General features: G+C 35.9%; 1 protein-coding gene and 2 long non-coding RNA genes across 28 annotated transcripts in view; 2 read left to right on the forward strand and 1 right to left on the reverse strand.

The window, feature by feature from the left end:
• LOC126597754 (chalcone--flavanone isomerase) overlaps nucleotides 1-19050 on the reverse strand; it is a 53186-nt gene extending 34136 nt beyond the window's left edge. For 4 of the 26 annotated variants that reach the window (XM_050264668.1, XM_050264769.1, XM_050264834.1 and 1 more), the window contains exons 1-4: nucleotides 18868-19044; nucleotides 18599-18757; nucleotides 17984-18207; nucleotides 52-367 (exon numbers count right to left, since the gene is read on the reverse strand). In XM_050264668.1, the coding sequence (XP_050120625.1) occupies nucleotides 52-367; nucleotides 17984-18207; nucleotides 18599-18757; nucleotides 18868-18973 (805 nt within the window). In that variant the 5' untranslated portion in view covers nucleotides 18974-19044. Of the gene's footprint in view, nucleotides 1-51; nucleotides 368-447; nucleotides 672-1228; nucleotides 1388-1496; nucleotides 1865-17551; nucleotides 17904-17983; nucleotides 18208-18598; nucleotides 18758-18867 lie in introns of those variants that run through there. The other 22 variants (XM_050265412.1, XM_050264675.1, XM_050265126.1 and 19 more) reach the window with 19 other exon arrangements.
• LOC126600905 (uncharacterized) lies at nucleotides 43-19128 on the forward strand. The gene is made up of 3 exons (XR_007615622.1): nucleotides 43-90; nucleotides 1536-1681; nucleotides 19079-19128. It is a non-coding gene; the product is annotated as an uncharacterized LOC126600905 (long non-coding RNA).
• Nucleotides 19129-20853: 1725 nt separating this feature from the next.
• LOC126631124 (uncharacterized) lies at nucleotides 20854-24040 on the forward strand. The gene is made up of 2 exons (XR_007626244.1): nucleotides 20854-20985; nucleotides 23943-24040. It is a non-coding gene; the product is annotated as an uncharacterized LOC126631124 (long non-coding RNA).
• Nucleotides 24041-24295: the final 255 nt, after the last annotated feature.

The following is a 24295-nucleotide window of genomic DNA, read 5'->3' on the forward strand; positions in this document are numbered from 1 at the left end:
CAAACAATCATAATTACGGATATAAGCGCCGGACATGCAAAGTTTACAAACCTGCGCCGCCGAGGAACAGAGTGTTGGAGGAGCCCGGAGGTTTGACGGACGGTGGAAACGCAGTCGTTTCGACCTGAAGTCCGGCGAGCGACGGTGGTGGAGCTATTTGACAATCTTTCTCATTTCCGGCTTTGGCATCTTTAGATTCATTACACCCGTTCAACAATTTGGATAACCTTTCGGCCAAACTTTGCTTTGCTGCAGGGGAAACACCGTGCTTTCCAACGATCGACTCTAGAACTGCCTCGGAAAGTAGTTTGTTTTCTATCACCGTGTTTGCAGCTTCAGGTACGGATGCATCTCTAGAGAAGCTAATCTGTGGCGAAAGCAAGGGGGAAAGATGTCAAAATCCGATGTAAACTACAGACGTAACCATCCAAAAGTAGGATTACTAACCGTTAGTGATCCTTTGGGAGATTGCGTGAAAAGAATGGAGGCGCCGGGTGGGAAGTTTTGATCTTTGAAGACCTCAAGGAACTTTTCAATGGCTTTGCCTTCTGCATCAGTGTAAATTCCGATTGACTTCCAAAAGGCAACGCAATTCTCCGAAACTTTGTCAGAGTATTGCTGGCCTGTCAGTGGCAGTATTGTTGTCACTTGAATGAATTTCTCAAACGGACCTACAAAAGGATAGCGAAGATCATAAACCGCGCTACAAAACTATAGTCATATCTTTAGTAACTGTTTCCTATGCCTCAAGTAATCACCATAACCAGAAGATAGCACTACATTTTGAGAGATTCATTCATTCTAATTGGCTGGTCAGGACTAAATTACCACCATAACCATGAGCATACATAAATTTAAAAATGAGAGTATAACTCAAGAAATCTACGACATTTGTTGAATGTACAGATCTATATCGGCAACTGAGAGAAGGGCGGGCTATAGGATTGCCTAGGTTTGGCATGACTACCGAGCAATCTAAAACGGCTCCGCCCTAAGATGCAGGGCATGAATAAAGGTCGTACCCAGTGCACAAGGCTCCCGCTTTGCGCAGGGTCTGGAAGAGGTGAATGTCGGCTAGTCTTACCCCCATTTATGGAGAGGCTGCTCCCAAATCTCGAACCCGAGACCTACCGCTCATGGGCATCGCACAAGTGCGACCTCTATGCAGGGCATGAATAATGTAACAAAATTCAACCAGTCGTTAAAACAGCGAAGAAATCCGTGTTACCTGTAACAATGTCCCTGAAGAACTCAACGGACTCCGTCAACTCCTCGGCCGTCTTACCCTTCCACTTAACGGCGAGCAGAGGCACGGCGTTTTCCTCCAAGTACACTCCGATCGCCGTGAACTTCACGAAGTTCCCCTGAATCTCCAGCCCCCTGACCCCTGCGCACGTTAGCAACCAAAATACCGTCAAGCGGAAGCAAAAGCAAGCAACAAACATTCAAACAATCAGAATCGCGGATATAAGCGCCGGAGATGCGAAGTTACAAACCTGCGCCGCCGAGGAACAGAGTGTTGGGGGAGCCCGGAGGTTTGACGGACGGTGGAAACGCAGTCGTCTCGACCTGGAGTCCGGCGAGCGATGGCGTTGGAGCCATTTGACAATTTTGTTGTTATTGTGTAGAGAGAGAGATGGGGTTTGCTTTCGGAAACGGTGGGTTTAAGTAGAGATGGAAAGTGGTGGGTCCATTGAGTGACGGGAGAGGGTTTGATGAGTAAGATGCGGCGGTTGCGTGGGAGCCTTAAAGACGTGCGGGCGGCTTGGGGGAAGCGTCAACAAACTCATATTCTGGAACTTACTACCCCAGAGAGAGAGAGAGAGAGAGAGAGAGAGAGAGAGAATTTAAGGTTAAAGGGCAAAGAAGAAGAGACCCACTTCTCTTATGTCAAAAGCTGGTAATGGGTACATCTCGGGGACGTGAAAGAGGTAACGTGGACAGCTACTACTTAAAGGGTCATCAAATGTTTTTAATTGTGAAAACAATGATTTAATTTTGTGGTTAATGAAAGGGCAAAAAAGAAGAAACGAACTTTTCTAGGATAAAAAGGTGATTATGGGTCCATCTTGGGGGACGTGAAAGACGTAAAGGTAGACAGCCACTTCTTGAAGGGTCATCAAATGATTTTAATTATGAAAACAACATACTTATATGAATTTTTTATATTTTTAAAAGTTTGGGATGTATATTATATGTATGTAAAGGTTATATAAATTATAAATTATTTAGATAATATTTGTTTTTTTATCCTAAGCAAGCATATTTTATATATATATATATATATTTTTTGATAGAAAATGAAAATATTATAGCGAAAAACTTCTTGCACAACTAGTACTAATACAGTCAAATTGAAAAGTCAGGTGAGCATCCACATGGAGTCAAGCATCCCAAATACAAACATTCGAACTATTAAGATCAATAGACGCCAAAGCATCCCAAGTACATAAAACATTCACATATGTATGTTCTTCTATAAGAAATAACATATTATTCAATAATTATTTACACATGATCAGTGGCAGATCCAGGATTTTAATATAGGGTGATCCTAATATACAAGTTCCAGAAAAAAAAAAAAACAAAAAAAACATTGAAAAATAAATGGCAAACTACAACTTTGACAAAAAATATGTATGAACTAACATTGTAACACAATCTTCAACAACAAAAAAAAGCATTGTAACACAATTCAAGTAATATCAGACAATCGTAACGAATGAACAATAAATATGTATGAACTAACACTAAAATAGATATGAAAAAATTCCTAAGAAATTAACAATGAATAGGCTGAACTTAGTTTAAAACCCATTAGTGTGTGATTGTTTGGCTTGTTATCAAAAACCCTTGCCAAAAACCATTATCAAAGACCTTTACATATATGTATTCACTGTTCAGCCTAAAAAACTAAAACTAAAAATCCTAATAAATTAACAATAAATATTTATGAACTAACACTAAAAATAAGTATGAACTAACACTTAACTAGAAAACTTACAAATATTCTGAAAGTGCTGTTAATGGCCTTCGCTGGCTTGGGTGTCATGAGAAATAATAGGCAATGAAGTATATTATATTTGATAAAATTGAATTTGATTGAAAGTAGACTAATGAAAAGTCATGGGCTTTTATTAAATTTCTAATTGTTTGCCTTTTTAATAAAGATGGTGAGTGCTATCACGTGAAGGCTCTCATGTGGGTTTTAAATGTTTTTTTAATGACTTGGAGAATTTTTTCAAGCAACGGGAACACTCACCTCATCATTAGTTCCCGACAAATAAAAAACAGTCATGTGTTTCTCTATTTTTTTAACTAAAGTTTTTCAGCTGTCAGCTCTTGGCTTTTTATTTATGATTAAAACAATAAGTCAACAACTTTAGCTCTGTCTGGCATTAAACTTTCATTTTTCATATCTGTAAATTTGTAAATCTGCCCAGAATTATTTTCTACTAAAATTCAGTTATGCTAGTATTCATTACAAGAAACAAATTTGATCTTCGGTTCTTTGATTGAACAAATTAATTCCTAAATCTAATCCGCCGACGACACCCATCATTCTCAACCTGAACGATTCTTTCGAAGTTCGTGCAAAGGGATTTTCCCTTTTTCAAACGAAAAAGAAGAAGACGAATCGAAAACTTACAACGGGAATGAATTTCAATCTTCATCCTTCTCTTGATCTTTCGACGAGAAAAAGGAAAAGAGGAATTCAGAAATAAAACAAATATGAACATTTTATTTTTATTTTTGTTTTTATTTTTGAGTCGATGTAGGGAGGAGGGGCCAGTGCAGTACAGCGCCATAAGTATTTTCGATGTGAATGTTGAATTGTACGATCACCACGGAAAGGGCATATAGGTTTAGTTCTTCTAGTTACAAGCGTACGGTATATCTTTGTCTGCATGCTGAATTCTTTGTGTAGCCATGGATTTCAAACCAAACTCAAAGTTATTGTACTTCTAAAACAGGATTCCTTGGGTATGTTTCTTGCATATATGTACCTGCAAACTCAAAAACATGAAATCAACTCTTAAAACTAAAGCATTGTTCCAATCAACTTTAGAGAAATATTTTAGTTTGTTTCAAACTTTTATGATATTGCATAGTTTTGTACTCATTGACAATTATTACTATGTAGATACGTGTTTTGCTAAAGAGCAACTTCATCCCAATTTTTTAGGCTGGCCTAAAGTCCAAAAAAGAGGGCGGCCCAAAACGTGTTATGTGACGTCACATAGGCCTCCTGATTTTTTTTGCGTTAGGCGCGTGGGATACACACGCGAGTGAGTGCGCATTGACAATAGGAAAAGCACGACGAGGCCCGCCGTATCAACGCACTAACTTGTATCGGGGAGAAGCCACATGGCTCGTTTTGGGCTGTTGGATTTCTAAAGGCTAGTTTTTTGGACAGTTGAATTTCGAACGGTCAAAAAATTTTCAAATTCAAACCCAACGGCTAGTGATGTGGCACGTTATGGGCCGTCCGATCCCAAGATCAACGGTCCACGATCTTCGTCCAAAAAACAAAAAAAAAATACAAAATGGTTAGAATTATGACCATTGGCCACGTGTCCACATCTGGGTTATTGGATTTGAATCTTTTTCAAATCCAACGGTTCAGATTAATTAACTTAATAAAAATTATTAAAAAATTATTAAAAATTGTTTAAAATTACAGAAAAAATTAAAAAAAAAGTTTATTAATTCTTTCTATAAATACCTAACCATCATCTTCCACCTTACACCACATTTCAATATTTTCAACACTTTCAACCAAAACTTTCATGTACTTTTTTTTGTGAAAAAATGGCCCCGTGGAAGCTCATTGAAGATGTTACGTTGTGTCAATGTTGGGTTCAAATTACTCATGACCCGTTTACGGGTAATGAGTTGCAGTTACGAGAACTGTGGAGCAGAATTACGGAAGCGTTTTGAGATAGGCTTGGAGATCGCACAAGAAGTAGTCAAGGTCTTCAAGGTCGTTGGAAAAAACTCAACATATCCTTTACTTGTTGGAAAAACGCTATTTCTCATGCTTCCACTAATCTGAGTAGTCGAAGAAGTTTAGCGGATCATGTGACAATATTTTTATTTATTTATATATATTCCACCCGCATTTGGGAGCAGCCTCTCCATAAATGGGGGTAAGGCTAGCCGACATTCACCTCTCCCAGACCATGCGTAAAGCAGGAGCCTTGTGCGCTGGGTACGACCTTTTATATATATTCCACCCGCATCAATATTTTAATTTATTTATTTGTATTACACCCGCATTGCGGCACATTTGAAGAGCGGGAAGGGACATCTAAAGAAGTGCCGAAGACCCATCCGACTCGTCGGTCCCTAAGACCTCAAGGTAAAAAGGCGGAAATAAAAAAGGGAGTTCTTCCAAAAATGACTACACAAAATATATGGACGAACTTGCTCGCCAAGGTGAACTGAATATGGCACGGGAAACGGCTAGAGATGAGGCAAAAACTGCGACTATGGAAGCAATCTTAGCAGCTACTGAGAAACGTGATGCGGCTAATGAGAGACAAAGAGAAGTACTTAATCGAGAAGGCCAGATGCTAAGAGAAGAAAGGATGACTTAAGCAGATCGTGACACTATAAACAAGCCTCTAGTAGGAATGTCTCTGAATTCTAAATATTTTTGGACATCGGAAAAAAGAGACATGGTGCGAAGGAGGCGTACAAGAGACGAGGAAACAAGTCGAGGAGGTTCTAGCTACACAGTCGAGGGGGTTCTAGCTAAAAATAAGTATGAACTAACACTTAACTAGAAAACTTACAAAAAAATTCTGAAATTGCTGTTAATGACCTTCGCTGGCTTGGGTGGCATGAGAAACAATAGGCAATGAAGTATATTATATTTGATAAAGTTGAATTTGATTGAAAGTAGACTAATGAAAAGTCATGGGCTTTTATTAAATTTCTAATTGTTTGCCTTTTTAATAAAGATGGTGAGTGCTATCACGTGAAGGCTCTCATGTGGGTTTTAAATGTTTTTTTAATGACTTGGAGAATTTTTTCAAGCAACGGGAACACTCACCTCATCATTAGTTCCCGACAAATAAAAAACAGTCATGTGTTTCTCTATTTTTTTAACTAAAATTTTTTCAGCTGTCAGCTCTTGGCTTTTTATTGATGATTAAAATAAGGAGTAATTAGGTTTTCATCCTTATTTTTACTACTTTATTGATTAAAACCTTATTACTTTTCAATTTTTGATCAAGGTCCTTTGTATTAATAATATCATTAATTATTTCAATAATAAAATATTTTTTATTTCTAAATATATTCATTTAATATTAAAAATGTTACAATTAGTATATTTATATTTATGGCTAAATTTTTTATCATATATTTTTATTTTTAGTTTGTACCCATTTTTAATTTGCAACCCTTTTTTAATTTGTACCAATTTTCCTTTCAATTTTAATTTGTACCCATATATTAATTTCTTTTTGTGCCCATATTTTTTACAGTTTTATTTGTATTGTACCCATATTTTATTTATTTATTTGTACCCATTTTTATTTTTGCTAAATGTACCCATTTTGAAGAATGTACCCATGTTTTGATACAATCATTTTTTGGTTATTTTTTATGAACGTACCCATGTTTACACACACACAATAGTATATTTATATTTTAATATTTTTAATCCCACAAATTATGTTTTTTATTTAAAATCTCATTACTATAAACAACTATAAATTTTAATTTTTAATTTAAAAAATATAGTAACGTACATAGAAATAAATTATCAATTAATTTTAGGGACTTGGATCAAAAATTGAAAACCAACAAAGTTTCAGTCAAAGATTGTTCATAACTAGGGACCGCATCCAAAGTCTCCCTTAAAATAATAAGTCAACAACTTTAGCTCTGTCTGGCATTAAACTTTCATTTTTCATATCTGTAAATTTGTAAATCTGCCCAGACTTATTTTATACTAAAATTCAGTTCTGCTAGAATTCATTACAAGAAACAAATTTGATCTTCGGTTCTTTGATTGAACAAATTAATTCCTAAATCTAATCCGCCGACGACACCCATCATTCTCAACCTGAACGATTCTTTCGAAGTTCGTGCAAAGGGATTTTCCCTTTTTCAAACGAAAAAGAAGAAGACGAATCGAAAACTTACAACGGGAATGAATTTCAATCTTCATCCTTCTCTTGATCTTTCGACGAGAAAAAGGAAAAGAGGAATTCAGAAATAAAACAAATATGACCAAGAGGAAAAGAAATTCAGAAAGGCAGCAGACCAGAAAAGGTTTATTGGATTTTGTGTTGACAGCTGAAAAAATTTTAATTAAAAAAATAGAGAAACACGTGGCTGATTTTTATTTGTCGGGAACACCACTGATGAGGTGTGTGTTTCCGTCACCTAGAAAAATTTCTAATTGACTTGGCTCAAAACGATGTTGTTTTGGTAAAGTCATTTAAAAAAAAACCTTTCTTCTTCCTCCTTTAGTTTTGCACAATGCAGTAGCCATGGCTGCTGCTCTTCTCTACCACTGCCCAGACTTGGGTGGTCCTAGGAGCAGGGCCGATCCAGAGATTTTTAAGGCCTGGGGCGATGTCAAAAAATGTGCCCTCATTTCATATAAAAAAAAATATTTGTTTTCACACGTAAGACATCAATAAAATTATATTTAAAAAAACATTTCATATTCAATAATTTAGAAACACTTAATAATTAATTTATTTTGTATCAAGAGAATGAAACTAAAAAACTTTGGGCTTACAAGTAGATAGATTATGAGTTTTGTTTTCCATCTGAACTTTTAAAGTGTTTTTGTATAAATCGTGAGTTATTTTTTCTTATTTACTAACCTCGTCAATATAAGAATAAAAAAATATTAATGTATTTGAGTCTTTAAGGATATGTATAAGTAATGAATTAACATTAAATTAAACATTTTGATGACACGTAATATTATTTGCAAATTTGGTCTAAAAATTTAGTCTGGGCATTACTCTTTGTTGAAGATTAGACTTGAATTGGAATGGATATTTAAAAATAGCAACCCACATAGCTACTAGCTAGTAAATAAATTAACAACCAAACAAAAATTTGTAAAAATTGAAAAAAAAATAAACATGCACATAGCATTTCGAACTTATGACCTCTCATTAATTTTAAACAACAAAAATCATTGCTTCTAATTAAACTTCTTGATCATTTAGCCAAATTTTATAAATTTATACTGTTATGAAAAGAAATTTTTAAAAATTGGAATGTAAATAAGCACACATGGTGTTTTGAACCTAAGACCTCCTCATTCATTTTAAACAACAAAACCACCAATTCTAGTTAAATTTCTTTGTCACTAATCCAAATTTTATAAATTTACACTCTTATAAAAACATATATAAATATACCACCCTAATAATTTTGGTGCCCCAAATTTTTTTGGGCCCCGGACGGTCGCCCTGCCCGCACTGGGCCCAGGCCGGGCCTGCCTAGGAGGTTATCACAACCATTTATTCGAGCTTCTGGGTGGTCCCGAGACCACCGGGACCCTTAGTAAATCTGCCTTTGCACCTGATATAGTAAATTTAATTAATTCATATAATATATAAAAAATTTACTTAAATTCGTCTAGGCCGCCTAAGCGCCCGCCTAGATCTCGCCTAGCCGCCTAGGCGCTAGGCGCCAGCTCACCGCCTAGGCACTAGGCACTAGCTCACCGCCCATCTAGCGCCTAGCGTAATTTAGAACCATGGTTTACATGTCAATAATGTTATAATCCAATGTGTCAATAATGTTACAATCCAAAGTGTTATATTTCATCTAATTTTATATTTCATGTAATATGGTTTGATGTTGCTAATATTTTTGTTGTTGAAGGATTTAGATTGTGTAACAATTGATCAGTTTGTAGGAGAATCAAGGGGTATTTATCAAATATAGCCAAAATTTAGCCTTTAATTTCAAATATGTCAATTTTTATAAATATTTTCAAATATATCTAAAATCTCACTCAAATAGACACAAATACTCTCAAATTTAAAAACCAAATAAACAAAAGAACCAAAACCCTATTAGGTGAAGAATTAGAGAATCTAACGGCAAAACCCTAGGCGTAAGAAATGGTGGAGACATGTGCATAAGAGAGTGAAGGCGTCGGTTAGTAGGAAACGGTGGAGACTTGTGTAGCTGTAAACGATGGTGAGTGTAGATGGTTAATTTTCTTGCATATTTTCTTGTCTACATTTTCTCTTTGCTTTTGTAGTTCTTCCTTCGGTTAAATATTTATTGAAGAATGAACTGTCAATCCTTATTTACATTTTCTCTCTACCGGACGTTGTACCACAACACTTGCAAGTAAATTTTTGGACTTTGCACTTGTTTGTGTTTGCTTTAGATTTGCGGTGGACCTCATGGAGTAAATCATAGCTCTTCCTATGCATTACGGCGTTTATGAATTTTGTTAGCGCAAGTTGAGCAAGATCAGCCAGTTTTTCATGCCGTATTTGCCAACAGAATCAATCACCTCCATAGTCCTCAATTCATGGGTCAGCAACACTTTGATTGTAGCACTAGAAGTCTTCTAGTCAATAACTAACTATTCAAATAAATTGAGGGTATTTGTGTCTATTTAAGTGGAATTTTGGATATATTTGAAAGTTTTTATAAAAACTTTCATTTATGAAAGTGAGGGTCAATTTTCAGCTATATTCGATAAATTCTCAGAATCAAGTGATACAAACAAGGATCGAAACAAGCGGAGTGGAGGAGAAAAGGGCCTGCGGAAATCATGTCTAGTTGGGTTCATATTGTACAATCTTTTGATTGGAATTCAGACTATAAACTAAGACTTGTATTTGTAAATGAGTGTTGTTGTAAACTTGTGTGTATTGGAAAATATTATGATAATTAACGATATTTAAGCTCAAAACCTCTTGAACCGAAGGAATCATGATCGTAGGTAGTATCCCTGTTGAAATATTACTTGCACTATAATTCATAGCTTGCAGTCGAAGCAATCTAACTCGAATGTCTTAATCCTAACGCGCGTACCTCTATCTCTACTCGGGTTTTCACATTGTTGAGCATTGATGAATTGGAACAGAACCGTAACACTGCCATAAGCTTTGACACAAGAAGAACTATGTTCAAGCTTTTCATGCATTGTTTTTTCTACATAAAGTTGGTCCATAGAGGCAGCTAATGAACATTTTATTTTTATTTTTGTTTTTATTTTTGAGTCGATGTAGGGAGGAGGGGCCAGTGCAGTACAGCGCCATAAGTATTTTCGATGTGAATGTTGAATTGTACGATCACCACGGAAAGGGCATATAGGTTTAGTTCTTCTAGTTACAAGCGTACGGTATATCTTTGTCTGCATGCTGAATTCTTTGTGTAGCCATGGATTTCAAACCAAACTCAAAGTTATTGTACTTCTAAAACAGGATTCCTTGGGTATGTTTCTTGCATATATGTACCTGCAAACTCAAAAACATGAAATCAACTCTTAAAACTAAAGCATTGTTCCAATCAACTTTAGAGAAATATTTTAGTTTGTTTCAAACTTTTATGATATTGCATAGTTTTGTACTCATTGACAATTATTACTATGTAGATACGTGTTTTGCTAAAGAGCAACTTCATCCCAATTTTTTAGGCTGGCCTAAAGTCCAAAAAAGAGGGCGGCCCAAAACGTGTTATGTGACGTCACATAGGCCTACTGATTTTTTTTGCGTTAGGCGCGTGGGATACACACGCGAGTGAGTGCGCATTGACAATAGGAAAAGCACGACGAGGCCCGCCGTATCAACGCACTAACTTGTATCGGGGAGAAGCCACATGGCTCGTTTTGGGCTGTTGGATTTCTAAAGGCTAGTTTTTTGGACAGTTGAATTTCGAACGGTCAAAAAATTTTCAAATTCAAACCCAACGGCTAGTGATGTGGCACGTTATGGGCCGTCCGATCCCAAGATCAACGGTCCACGATCTTCGTCCAAAAAACAAAAAAAAAATACAAAATGGTTAGAATTATGACCATTGGCCACGTGTCCACATCTGGGTTATTGGATTTGAATCTTTTTCAAATCCAACGGTTCAGATTAATTAACTTAATAAAAATTATTAAAAAATTATTAAAAATTGTTTAAAATTACAGAAAAAATTAAAAAAAAAGTTTATTAATTCTTTCTATAAATACCTAACCATCATCTTCCACCTTACACCACATTTCAATATTTTCAACACTTTCAACCAAAACTTTCATGTACTTTTTTTTGTGAAAAAATGGCCCCGTGGAAGCTCATTGAAGATGTTACGTTGTGTCAATGTTGGGTTCAAATTACTCATGACCCGTTTACGGGTAATGAGATGCAGTTACGAGAAATGTGGAGCAGAATTACGGAAGCGTTTTGAGATAGGCTTGGAGATCGCACAAGAAGTAGTCAAGGTCTTCAAGGTCGTTGGAAAAAACTCAACATATCATTTACTTGTTGGAAAAACGCTATTTCTCATGCTTCCACTAATCTGAGTAGTCGAAGAAGTTTAGCGGATCAGGTAACAATATTTTTATTTATTTATATATATTCCACCCGCATCAATATTTTAATTTATTTATTTGTGTTACACCCGCATTGCGCCACATTTGAAGAGTGGGAAGGGACGTCTAAAGAAGTGTCGAAGACCCAGCCGACTCATCGGTCCCTAAGACCTCAAGGTAAAAAGGCGGAAATAAAAAAAGGGAGTTCTTCAAAAAATGACTACACAAAATATATGGACGAACTTGCTCGCCAAGGTGAACTGAACATGGCACGGGAAACGGCTAGAGATGAGGTAAAAGCTGCGACTATGGAAGCAATCTTAGCAGCTATTGAGAAACGTGATGCGGCTAATGAGAGACAAAGAGAAGTACATAATCGAGAAGGCCAGATGCTTAGAGAAGAAAGGATGACTTAAGTAGATCGTGACACTATAAACAAGCTTCTAGTAGGAATGTCTCTGAATTCTAAATATTTTTGGACATCGGAAAAAAGAGACATGGTGCAAAGGAGGCATGCAAGAGACGAGGAAACAAGTCGAGGGGGTTTTAACTACACAGATCTTACCAACAAAGATCCAAGCACCACATATCCTAGCTCCTTTTCCAATACAAAATTTTGACTCTGTTTCCCCTAAATCAATAAACATTTGTTAATATATCACCAAATTGTTTAATTTATGTGAATTGGAGACACCTTACATGCCTACATTTCCCCCCAAAATTTGATTTTTGACCCCCAATTTGATAAATTAAATACCTTTGCTTATTCATATTCTCAAAATATTATCAGAGAAACTAAAGAGCTCAAGCAAGTAAGCCATTGTTAACAGTTGCACATCCTATTAAACTAAGAAATATAAGGGGAACATCTACCAAAGGCATCCTACACGACAATTCTAAATATAAGAAAACATGCAACCAGCATGTATCCAAGAGGATCATGGCTCTCTGTGGTCATGATGGAGAAATGCTTAAGCTTAGACAGCACATGCATTATAAATTTATAAACTAAGCTAAACAACCATTTAGAAGTCCATGAATAATGTACTTGGACGCCCCATCACTATCTATTGCATCTGTTAATAATTTATTACCTAAAAGGAAAGACACTTTCATCTCCTATTGAAACAGCCTGTATAATCTATTAATAATTTATTACCCCACAATAGTTTCCCAACCAATTTATATCTTAGGCCATCTTCAACCGATGGCTGGTCAGATGGCTCGTTTTAGCCTTCTGGCCCTCAAAGATTCTCCAAGATATTAATATTTTAATAAACAGTACAAGGTAATATTTGCCTCCGTCTCCAACCGAGGGCCAGAGGGCCATAGGGCTCGTTTTAGCCATTTCACAAAAAACCATTTCCAACCGAAGGCCAAAGGGCCATAGGGCCAAACATAGTTTATTATTTAAAAACAAATTTTGTGAAATAGAAGTTATAGGAAAAAAAAATGGAATTTAAAAAAAATATATGAAACAAATTTTGTGAAATAGAAGTTATAGGAAAAAAATGGAATTTAAAAAAAATATGAAATAAATTTTGTGAAATAGAAGTTATAGGAAAAAATAGAAGTTATATGAAAAATTTTGTAAATAAAAAATAATAATAAAACTGTAAAAAAAAAATAATGCAACGGCTACTAGCCGTTGCATTTGAATTTTTTCTTAAGAAATCGTGTCGGTTATAATCGACAGAAATAACAAAACACTAAAAAAAAATAGCCAGCCCTCCAGCCCTCTCCGATTTCGTGGGGCCCTCTCAGATTCCAGAGTCCTCTGGCCTAGCCCTCGGTTGGAGACAGTTTTCGGGCTATTTTCGGCCTTCTGGTCCTCTGGACCTTTCGGTTGGAGATGGCCTTACGGTGAAGCCTAGGCAAACACAACAGAATCAAGAGGTACAAATAAAGGCCAAACAACCTGTATAAATTTTTTAGAACCATCCATGGTGATAAAACCCCAACTAACCAAAATTTTACTCCAGCGTTTCAACCCTAGTACCCAATTCCTAACTCCCAGATCTTAACCCATGCTTGCTACCCCAAAAGGACAAAATTTCAATGTCGATTAACTTTCATTACCAAACAACAGAACCCAGAATCCAAAAAGTATGACCTTTAACAATGACAACATTGAACCAGCATTATAGTTGAGATTAAATAAACAATCCCTAATCTTTACTCAGATCCAAAATTCATAATCTTGTAGATTGTAAGATGAGTGAAATGAAAGATGGAACCTTTTTTAGCAAAGATCAATTACCAGCACAAATTCAAGCTCCCAATTTGCTAAAAATATGGAAAAAAAAAAATTATTCACAACACATACTCAACCGGTCCTCTCATTCCTTCCCAAAAATCATAAACAAATTTTAACCAACACTAAATTTTCCCAAATTCGAACCACTTTTCTAATCTATCTTGAAAAACTATAAACGCATTTTAATTCAACATTCATGAATGGGTGCTCAAATCGGGAAAAAAACCAAAGGAGAAAAAACATACCAAAAAAAATAACAGTTGAGTGCATAAAGTTATACTTTTATGCCCTCTTTTACTTAGGTTTTTTACTTAAAATCTCTATGCATCACAAGGTATGTTGTTGTTTATATTGTATTTCAGGATGAAAGTAAGGGCTTGAAGAAATCATCTTATTTTGAATATTTTAAGAACCTAGAATGGATAGTTTGAAGCCCAACTCGCCCAAGCCCAGACCGTAGCCCACAAGTGACCCAAGATCATCTAGAAAAGGCCCTTGCAAAACAGCCAACTTGCGAGCTTTGCCCTGAAGTGCTCATAACGAATTAGATAATGGGCCATATGTGGTTAGAAAGCCCTGGAAGTCTTCTTTCTGATGGTCTTTACAGCTTGTGATTTGAAGGTTTCGACAATAAATTATGACAGAATAAAGAGGAGCTGTTCAATTACAAATTTTGATAACAACTAGTTTTCAATTACTCCTATACTAAAAGCTAATTGTAATGAGCTATAAATGAGAGTCAATTCAAGGATGTAAATGTGTCAGATGTTAGAAAACTCCTAAGCTTTTTAATAGGAGACAAATACACAACATGAGGCGAGAAGAGGAGAAAAAAAACATAAAAACATAGAATCTAGAGAGAGTAGGTGTAATACCCTGAAAAACTTAAAATATATGATTATGTGGAATTTTTTTATCGGAAAGTGAAATAACTAAAATGCCCTAGGTGGCTAAATGTAATGTTACGAGGACGTATTTTATCCTCATATATTTTGTCATGTTTATTGACATATTTGGACAGAGCTTGATCTAACAAACGAGTAGGCGCAAACTATTCATGAAACGGAGTTATAACGAAGTAATTAGAGATGTTTTCATTATTGGAAAAAAAATAGGGTTGGACGCTACCAAGTGGCAGCAAGAGAGAGAGGAAATGTGGGATGTGGGAAAGAAAAGGAGGAGGGGAAGGACAAATCAGAGGATAGAGCTAGGAGGAAGGGAGGGAAGGAAGAAGGAGGAAACTGGCCAACCCCGTTTCTCCACCCAACCTGGTTCCTTGACCCGGTCCTAACTTCTCCATCCGACCTCCGTTTGAGGTGATTCCAGTGTTTATAAAAAGCTCTCATCGAGCCCAACATCCCTGTGTTGTTAGATTTCTAGGTTTCTAACCCAAATTCATAAATCGAAGCCACAAGACCCACGGGTGTTCCAGCGGCTTTATGCTTTTTCTGGTGAATCCGTCAACGAATATTGTCAATCTCCACCACCAAAAGACTTCCCTCAACCCCAGGAGCAAGGCCAAAGCCTTGGATGAGGCGTCGGAGTTCATTTTGGTGGCGAATTGACAACTACCCAAATTCTAAGGTTCTGGGGGGTTTATGGCGATTTGACGCTTTTTTCGGCCAAATTAGACTTGGCCATAGGTATAAAGTTTGTTCCCCTTGACTTGTTCTACAATTATGTGAAATTTGGAAATTTTTTGAAATAGTTGAAATTTTCTAGCGAGTCGGGGCAGTCGACCGCCACCCACGGCGACGCTGGCCAGAGGGCTGTCGATACTATTTTTAGGCTAAATTAGATGCCTTAATTTCAGTTTTGATATTCGTATGACGTAGGTTGATCGTTTAAACCTAAATTCACTGCGATACCTTACTTGATCAATTCCCGAATTAGATTTGCAAGTATGTAAAATAAAACGTTGACTGCCACTTGATTTCGTGATTGGCGGAGATCCGACCGTTGGATCAGAATGAAATTTTAGTATGTTGTTCTAGAAGCGTAAGGTAAACTACGAATGGCTTGATCCTTTCTTTTAGGGTATGTAAGCAGTCTAACCAGGATGTTAGATGCAGCCATAAACTCAACAATTTTTTTTTTTTTTTTTGTGGTTAGTTAGAATTATAATAAAAACAAATTTAATAGAAATAAAGTGACAAAATAAAATAAACTAAAAGAAAACAATTTTTGAAAATTAAATTGTAAAAACCTAGGGTTCCACCATCACCTTAACAATCTTATGCACTTCTTCCAATTACTTATGAATTACATATGCATATTTTGAAGCCTAGGTTTTCCTAATATATGCCTACCTGGACCCCCAACATAGAGCATATATACAAAATGCAACTCGTCTGTGTTATTCAAATCAAATCTAAACATGCATGACTTATTAAGCTTTGTGAAACCTTTTAAAAAACCATACAACCCTTAAGACGTGGTATTCATCCTAAGTGAACCTGCACATATTAATCACAAGAAGCCTTTGTCAATTTCAAGGACTGGCCTCCGACCAAAATTGCATCAAATGATTTTTCTAAAGATCCTAATGGGAGCTTAGCATTAAGACAAATAGATAGTTTAAACCGGTGATTAATAATTCAAACTTGCATGCATAATATCATAACCAAATTGAAAAGAAACTACATATTCTTGCTAAGGCTCGTGGCATCACCCTAGCAAACGGAATTTAGTTACAAGCAATCATACAACGAAATATTATTAAAAATAAGGATAGAAATCACCTTGAAAATAAACTTGAATCCAAAGGTTCTCTAAAGTGTGCATGCGTTTTTTTCCTATCCCCCTATCTTCTCTAAAAAAACCCTAATGGCTAAAAAGCCTTATTTATACTACTATAAAATAAAACCCTACCTAGAAAAGGTCTTGGAATAAAACTAGGAAACCAAATAAATTAGAAAACAAAATCCGACTAATAAAATTCTCCCAAAATCTGCAGAGTCTCAAAACAGCCACGTTTCTAGATCTTCAGGGCTCCAAAACAGGCCCAAAACGGCTAGAATTAAAGCTTGAGATGTTCCAAGCATAATTGTATAAGGCCTCAAACCTGAAAGACACCACATTGGATGCCAAAAAACCCAAAGAAGCCCAAAACGTTTCATTGACAGCACTGCGCACTGCTCATTTATTTGATCGCCATAGATAAAGCGCTCAGTATTGAATTATGAAACTTTGATACAATCAATTCAACAGACTCACGAACATCCTCCAATTGGAATCACTCCAAAATTCATCTGTTTGATCACTTTTGGCTCCAGAGGAAGTCGAATGTCCTATATTAAGAATATAAATCAAAGTATCAAAATTCTACCAAAATAACCAATAAATTAAAATTAAGAATAAGGTAAAATATATAGTATAATATAGACTCATCAACGTGTTAAAGTAAAAATATGGGTTAGGGGCCTTAGGCAGTTAACTAGAGCAGGGTGTCAACCCCTTAGCATTCAAGTTTGAAACTCTTTTTTTTTTTTTTTTTTTTTTTTTTTTTTTTTAATTTGAATAGTTTATATTCTTTGTTTGACAAGACAAAATATATTTTAAAGTACTCGTTTTATGTGAAAAGGGAATCGAACTTGGGTGCAAATGGTTAGACCCTCCCAACTGGTCGACACAAAGCCAGAGATTTAGTCCAAAATTTGGGGTTTGGTTGGGTTCAAAAGCAATGATACATGCATATCAGATTAGGCATATTTACCAATCGACATCCATATTTGTTGATTTGAATTAAACATAACAAAACAACACTAATATTCCTCATAAAACATGATCATTTTTCTTTAAATTAAATAAGACATGGCACTTTCCTATAACTTCATAGATTGTATGTAAATAATTCACTAAGCACAGAACAGGAATCCCTCTCAAGTTTTATTTCTCCTCTCTTAGTTTTCATGCCTCCACTTTTTCATTTCGAGCTTCAGCACCATAAGATTCCTTGCACCCATTCAACAATTTAGATAACCTTGTGGCCAAACTTTGCTTTGCTGCAGGAGAAACACCGTGCTTTCCAACGATCGATTCTAGAACTGCCTTGGAAAGTAGTTTGTTTTCTATCACCGTGTTTGCAGCTTTAGGTACGGATGCATCTCTAGAGAAGCTGATCTGTGGCGAAAGGGAGGGGGAAAGATGTCAAAATCCGATGTAAACTACAGAAGTAACCATCCAAAAGTAGGATTACTAACCGTTAGTGATCCTTTGGGAGATTGCGTGAAAAGAATGGAGGCGCCGGGTGGGAAGTTTTGATCTTTGAAGACTTCAAGGAACTTTTCAATGGCTTTGCCTTCTGCATCAGTGTAAATTCCGATTGACTTCCAAAAGGCAACGCAATTCTCCGAAACTTTGTCAGAGTATTGCTGGCCTGTCAGTGGCAGTATCGTTGTCACTTGAATGAATTTCTCAAACGGACCTACAAAAGGATAGCGAAGATCATAAACCGTGCTACAAAACTTTAGTCATATCTTTAGTAACTGTTTCCTATGCCTCAAGTAATCACCATAACCAGAAGATAGCACTACATTTTGAGAGATTCATTCATTCTAATTGGCTGGTCAGGACTAAATTACCACCATAACCATGAGCATACATAAATTTAAAAATGAGAGTATAACTCAAGAAATCTACGACATTTGTTGAACGTACAGATCTATATCGGCAACTGAGGAAGGGCGGGCTATAGGATTGCCTAGGTTTGGCATGACTACCGATCATTCTAAAACTGCTCAGCCCGAAGATGCAGGGCATGAATGATGTAACAAAATTCAACCAGTCGTTAAAAACAGCGAAGAAATCCGTGTTACCTGTAACGATGTCCCTGAAGAACTCAACGGACCCCGTCAACTCCTCGGCCGTCTTACCCTTCCACTTAACGGCGAGCAGAGGCACGGCGTTTTCCTCCAAGTACACTCCGATCGCCGTGAACTTCACGAAGTTCCCCTGAATCTCCAGCCCCCTCACCCCTGTGCACGTTAGCAACCAAAATACCGTCAAGCGGAAGCAACAGCAAGCAACAAACATTCAAACAATCAGAATCGCAGATAAAAGCGCCGGAGATGCGAAGTTTACAAACCTGCGCCGCCGAGGAACAGAGTGTTAGAGGAGCCCGGAGGTTTGGCGGACGGTGGAAACGCAGTCGTCTCGACCTGGAGTCCGGCGAGCGATGGCGTTGGGGCCATTTGACAATTTTGTTGTTATTGTGTAGAGAGAAAGATGGGGTTTGGTTTCGGAAACGGTGGGTTTAAATAGAGATGGAAAGTGGTGGGTCCATTGTGTGACGGGAGAGGGTTTGATGAGTAAGAAGAGGCGGTTGCGTGAGAGCCTTAAAGACATGCGGGCGGCGCGGGGGAAGTGTCCACAAACTGATATTCTGGAACTACCTACCCCAGAAAGAGACAGAGAGAGAGTAAAAGATGTTGGAGCAATATTAGAAAATATGAAAAATAGCAATATAATTTCAATGATAATAATCATAAAGAAATTCACAACATCAATTATATATGAGATTAATATAAACTACTAGAGTGAAAGTTAGAATAACTGACAAACTTGGAGATTGAGGCTTGCATAAATGCAATGTCCTAAAGATAGAATTTCGTCCCTACTCTTGTGCTTGTAGTTCAATAGGCGTCCATCTCCCAGGATTCAACAATCTATAATCCGAAGTCAAAGCACTTCAATCTTCGAACTCTGGCGAACTTTATATATTCCGTACTCTCAAGACACGACTCGGAATTTGACACACGAATCATTTGAGAAACAAAGTTGGGGAAACCCTATTTCTCAAGAGAGTAACAATTAACTCTATTTTTCTATATTTAATGATAATGGTTTCATGAGTTTATATAGATATATAGAACCCAAGTACTTTTTGTTAAGGAGATATAACTTTTCATCTATAAGTATACAGCACTTATCAAGAGAATACACATAAACAACATAACCTTTCTAAGAAATTGGTTAACACTATTTTACATTCAATTATTAAAATTATATATTACAATATTTCATATTATAATATATAATTTCCAACAATCCCCCACATGAATGAAAAATCAGGAAGAATTTGAGAGTACAGGCGGACAAGAGATGCATCGGGAGAGGTGTCTTTTGGACTTGAACCTACCCTAGTGAATACTTATCGGGTTTACTTGGTGACGCAGTGGATGTAGAAGATCTTGAACTGTTCACCGCAGCAGTAAACCGAGACAATAAGCAACACACATCACTAATCCTAATATATTCTGGTTCATACGGTTGTGTTCATTTTGGTCCTGAACAAATCTCGGATTCATGAGAGCTTTAGAGAATTTAGCCATCTCATACTCATAGAAGCGATCCACTTCTACTCTCACATAGGTGACCACTAATTAAGAATAGTCTGCTCTATTCCTCTTATTTATAAGATATCACTGTCATTAAGTATAAATATACAACCTAAAACTTCAGCAGACAACACACTTCTTCTATCATAGGAATGAGGTATGTAGTGTGTTAACTTCTTTGAATCATGCCCAACTAGTTTGCCTATGGAACTTAGACCATGGGATCTCCAATCAACTAAGTTAGGTTTCCGCCCGGCTGATTCATTAGTTATGTTGGCTTTAGCCTCATTCCCCTCGATGATCAACTTACTATCTAGTGTAACCTTTAATAATGGGATCCACTACTAGGTTGACTATCTTTAATAGTGTGCACAATCCATCTTATGAAATTGTATTTCATATGAGAGTAGTTGTTTGACATTGTTTGAAATGTCAAGTCCTCAAAATTATATTAGGACTTAATTACTATGTAATTTGCTAGGAAATAGACTTCCCCCACATTTAAGGTATTTGAAAGAATGTCTCTAACCTCTTCACACCTTAAAACTCATTCATAATAAGAGAATATTATCTCTCTTACATGCAAATTACTCCTAATTTGTTCTTTGCCTTATTCGCAAACCATCATAATACATGCATAAGATTATCTCATACAACATTTTGAAGCCAATATGCTTCCTATCCGGATTGTAATGTACTTTCATTTGAGGATTTCTTTATTTAAAGTTGGAAATTATATATTATAATATGAAATATTGTAATATATAATTTTAATAATTGAATGAAAAATAGTGTTAACCAATTTCTTAGAAAGGTTATGTTGTTTAGGTGATACTTAATAAGTGATGTATACTTATAGATGAAAAGTTACATCTCTTTAATAAGTAGAAGCTGGATTCTATATAAACCCATGAAATATTGGTATTAAATATAGAAAATTAGAGTTAATTTTTACTCTTGAGAAATAGGGTTTCCCCACTTTGTTTCTCAAATGATTTGTGTGTCAAATTCTGAGTCGTGTCTTGAGAGTACAAAATATATAAAGTTCGTCAGAGTCCGAAGATTGAAGTGCTTTGACTTCGGATTATAGATTGTTGAATCCTGGGAGATGGACGCCTATTGAACTACAAGCACAAGAGTAGGGGCGAAATTCTATCTTTAGAACATTGCATTTATGCAAGCCTCAATCTTCACGTTTGTCAGTTTTTCTAACTTTCACTCTAGTAGTTTATATTAATCTCATATATAATTGATGTTGTGAATTTCTTTATGATTATTATTATTGAAATTATTTTGTATTTCTCATATTTTCTAATATTGCTCCAACAATCTAAAGATAGAACTTTTTTTATCTCTATGGAACAATTGGAAATATGAATGTTGGCGATTCTCATATTGACAGTTTAAAGTTGTGGCTTTAAAAGTGTTGGACAACATATGGTGTCGTATTTGATGTGAAGCCAAGAATTGAATGTTTCTTGGCATTATACTGTGAGTTTACTCTCGTTCGTTTCTGATTTAGATATGTCTCAGAAAATGCATACAATCGTAAGTCGAATAGATGAACTTCCTGGACGAAAATTTGTATGGGCATTGCCACATTGCAATAGAAAGTCATGTTGGTTGACTGGAAGGGTCAGATGGTTTGTGATTAGGTTAGTGGATATTTGGGCATCCCCAATGACTTTTCTCAACAGATGCCTTGCTTGATCAATTTGTTTGACGGTTGCCGAGCAAAATGTCTGCATCATAAACTTTCAATTCATTCCCACAGGGACTAGATATGCATGATACAAATGATTGAAGATTTTGATTTTCGCATGGGTTTCATTATTGTCAGATTTGAAGATAATTTTATGAAACCAAAATTTTCCTTCAAGACTGATCAAAAGGATTTGGAATGTTTCGAATGCATATATACATGGCTATTAGAAGATATGTATATAATGAATGATATGATGCCAATCTAATTCTGGGTTGGAACTTGTGCATGATGGGAATATTTAGAAGATTATACTTCTAAAATCTTTTCAGAGGGAAAAATTATGACGGATCTTGGGTGAGTGACCAAACTGCCAATTTCAGATAGGTGCATACCAAATGTTTATCGGTTAATAAAGAAATGCATTAGTAATATGCATAAAATTATCAGATTTATGTGTGTATTCATAAAATCCATGTCTGCAATACAAGGTATATAGAAATGCATTTATTATCGTTTGTCATATTATAATTGCAATTTTGTATTTCTCCAGTGTATATCAAGTGTTGTACTATGGAGAATTATGTGTACTTCCTGAAAGAGGAGTAACGTGTAAAGGCAACTACAAAAAAATGAGTTTTGCTCATAAGCCATGGTAGTCATGGATAAAACCAAAGCCAATTCCTTTGCAAAGAATTATACACTGAAAGTGTGGGGGTCTTGGTAAAAGGAATGATGAGGCACTGAAATTGATGCTTATTGAGTAAGCATACATAATTGAATTAGAGAAGATGATGCTTATTAAGTAAGCATATAAATCGAATGTACATAGCCATGGGGTTGTGTTATTCATAGTTAAGAGCATCCATATGTACTAGATGAATTCAATAATACTAACTAATTGGATCTTTGACAATGTGAAGGCAAAGTACATAGGTGGAAATACATGCATTTAAATAAAGAAATCCTCAAATGAAAGTACATTACAATCCGGATAGGAAGCATATTGGCTTCAAAATGTTGTAGGGGATAATCTTATGCATGTATTATGATGGTTTGCGAATAAGGCAAAGAACAAAATAGAAGGAGTAATTTGCATGTAAGAGAGATAATATTCTCTTATTATGAATGAGTTTTAAGGTGTGAAGAGATTAGAGACCTTCTTTCAAATACCTTAAATGTGGGGGAGTTTACCCAAGTACTTAGTGTTAGCAAATTACTTAGTAATTAAGTCCTAATATAATTTTGAGGACTTGACATTTCAAACAATGTCAAACAACTACTCTCGTATGAAATAAAATTTCATAAGATGGATTGTGCACACCATTAAAAATAGTCAACCTAGTAGTGGATCCAATTATTAAAGGTTAGACTAGAGAGCAAGTTGATCATCGAGGGGAATGAGGCTAAAGCCAACATAATTAATGAATCAGCCGGGCGGAAACCTAACTTAGTTGATTGGAGATCCCATGGTCTAAGTTCAATAGGCAAACTGGTTGGGTATGATTCAAAGAAGTTAACACACTATATACCTCATTCCTATGATGGAAGAAGTGTGTTGTCTGCAGATGTTTTAGGTTGTATATTTATACTTAATGACAGTGATATCTTATAAATAAGAGGAATAGAGCAGACTATTCTTAATCAGTGGTCACCTATATGAGAGTAGAAGTGGGTCGCTTCTATGAGTATGAGATGGCTAAATTCTCTAAAGCTCTCATGAATCCGGGATTTGTTCAGGACCAAAATGAACACAACCGTATGAACCGGAATATATTAGGATTAGTGATGTGTGTTGCTTATTGTCTCGGTTTACTACTGCGGTGAACAGTTCAAGATTTTATATTCACTGCGTCACCAAGTAAATCCGATAAGTATTCACTAGGGTAGGTTCAAGTCCAAAAGACACCTCTCCCGATGCATCTCTTGTCCGCCTGTACTCTCAAAGTCTTCTTGATTTTTCATTCATGTGGGGGATTGTTGGAAATTATATATTATAATATGAAATATTGTAATATATAATTTTAATAATTGAATGAAAAATAGTGTTAACCAATTTCTTAGAAAGGTTATGTTGTTTAGGTGATACTTAATAAGTGATGTATACTTATAGATGAAAAGTTACATCTCTTTAATAAGTAGAAGTTGGATTCTATATAAACCCATGAAATATTGGTATTAAATATAGAAAATTAGAGTTAATTTTTACTCTTGAGAAATAGGGTTTCCCCACTTTGTTTCTCAAATGATTTGTGTGTCAAATTCTGAGTCGTGTCTTGAGAGTACAAAATATATAAAGTTCGCCAGAGTCCGAAGATTGAAGTGCTTTAACTTCGGATTATAGATTGTTGAATCCTGGGAGATGGACGCCTATTGAACTACAAGCACAAGAGTAGGGGCGAAATTCTATCTTTAGAACATTGCATTTATGCAAGCCCAATCTTCACGTTTGTCAGTTTTTCTAACTTTCACTC

Source organism: Malus sylvestris, chromosome 1 (genome assembly GCF_916048215.2).
Source record: "Malus sylvestris chromosome 1, drMalSylv7.2, whole genome shotgun sequence".
Lineage (NCBI taxonomy): Eukaryota > Viridiplantae > Streptophyta > Magnoliopsida > Rosales > Rosaceae > Malus > Malus sylvestris.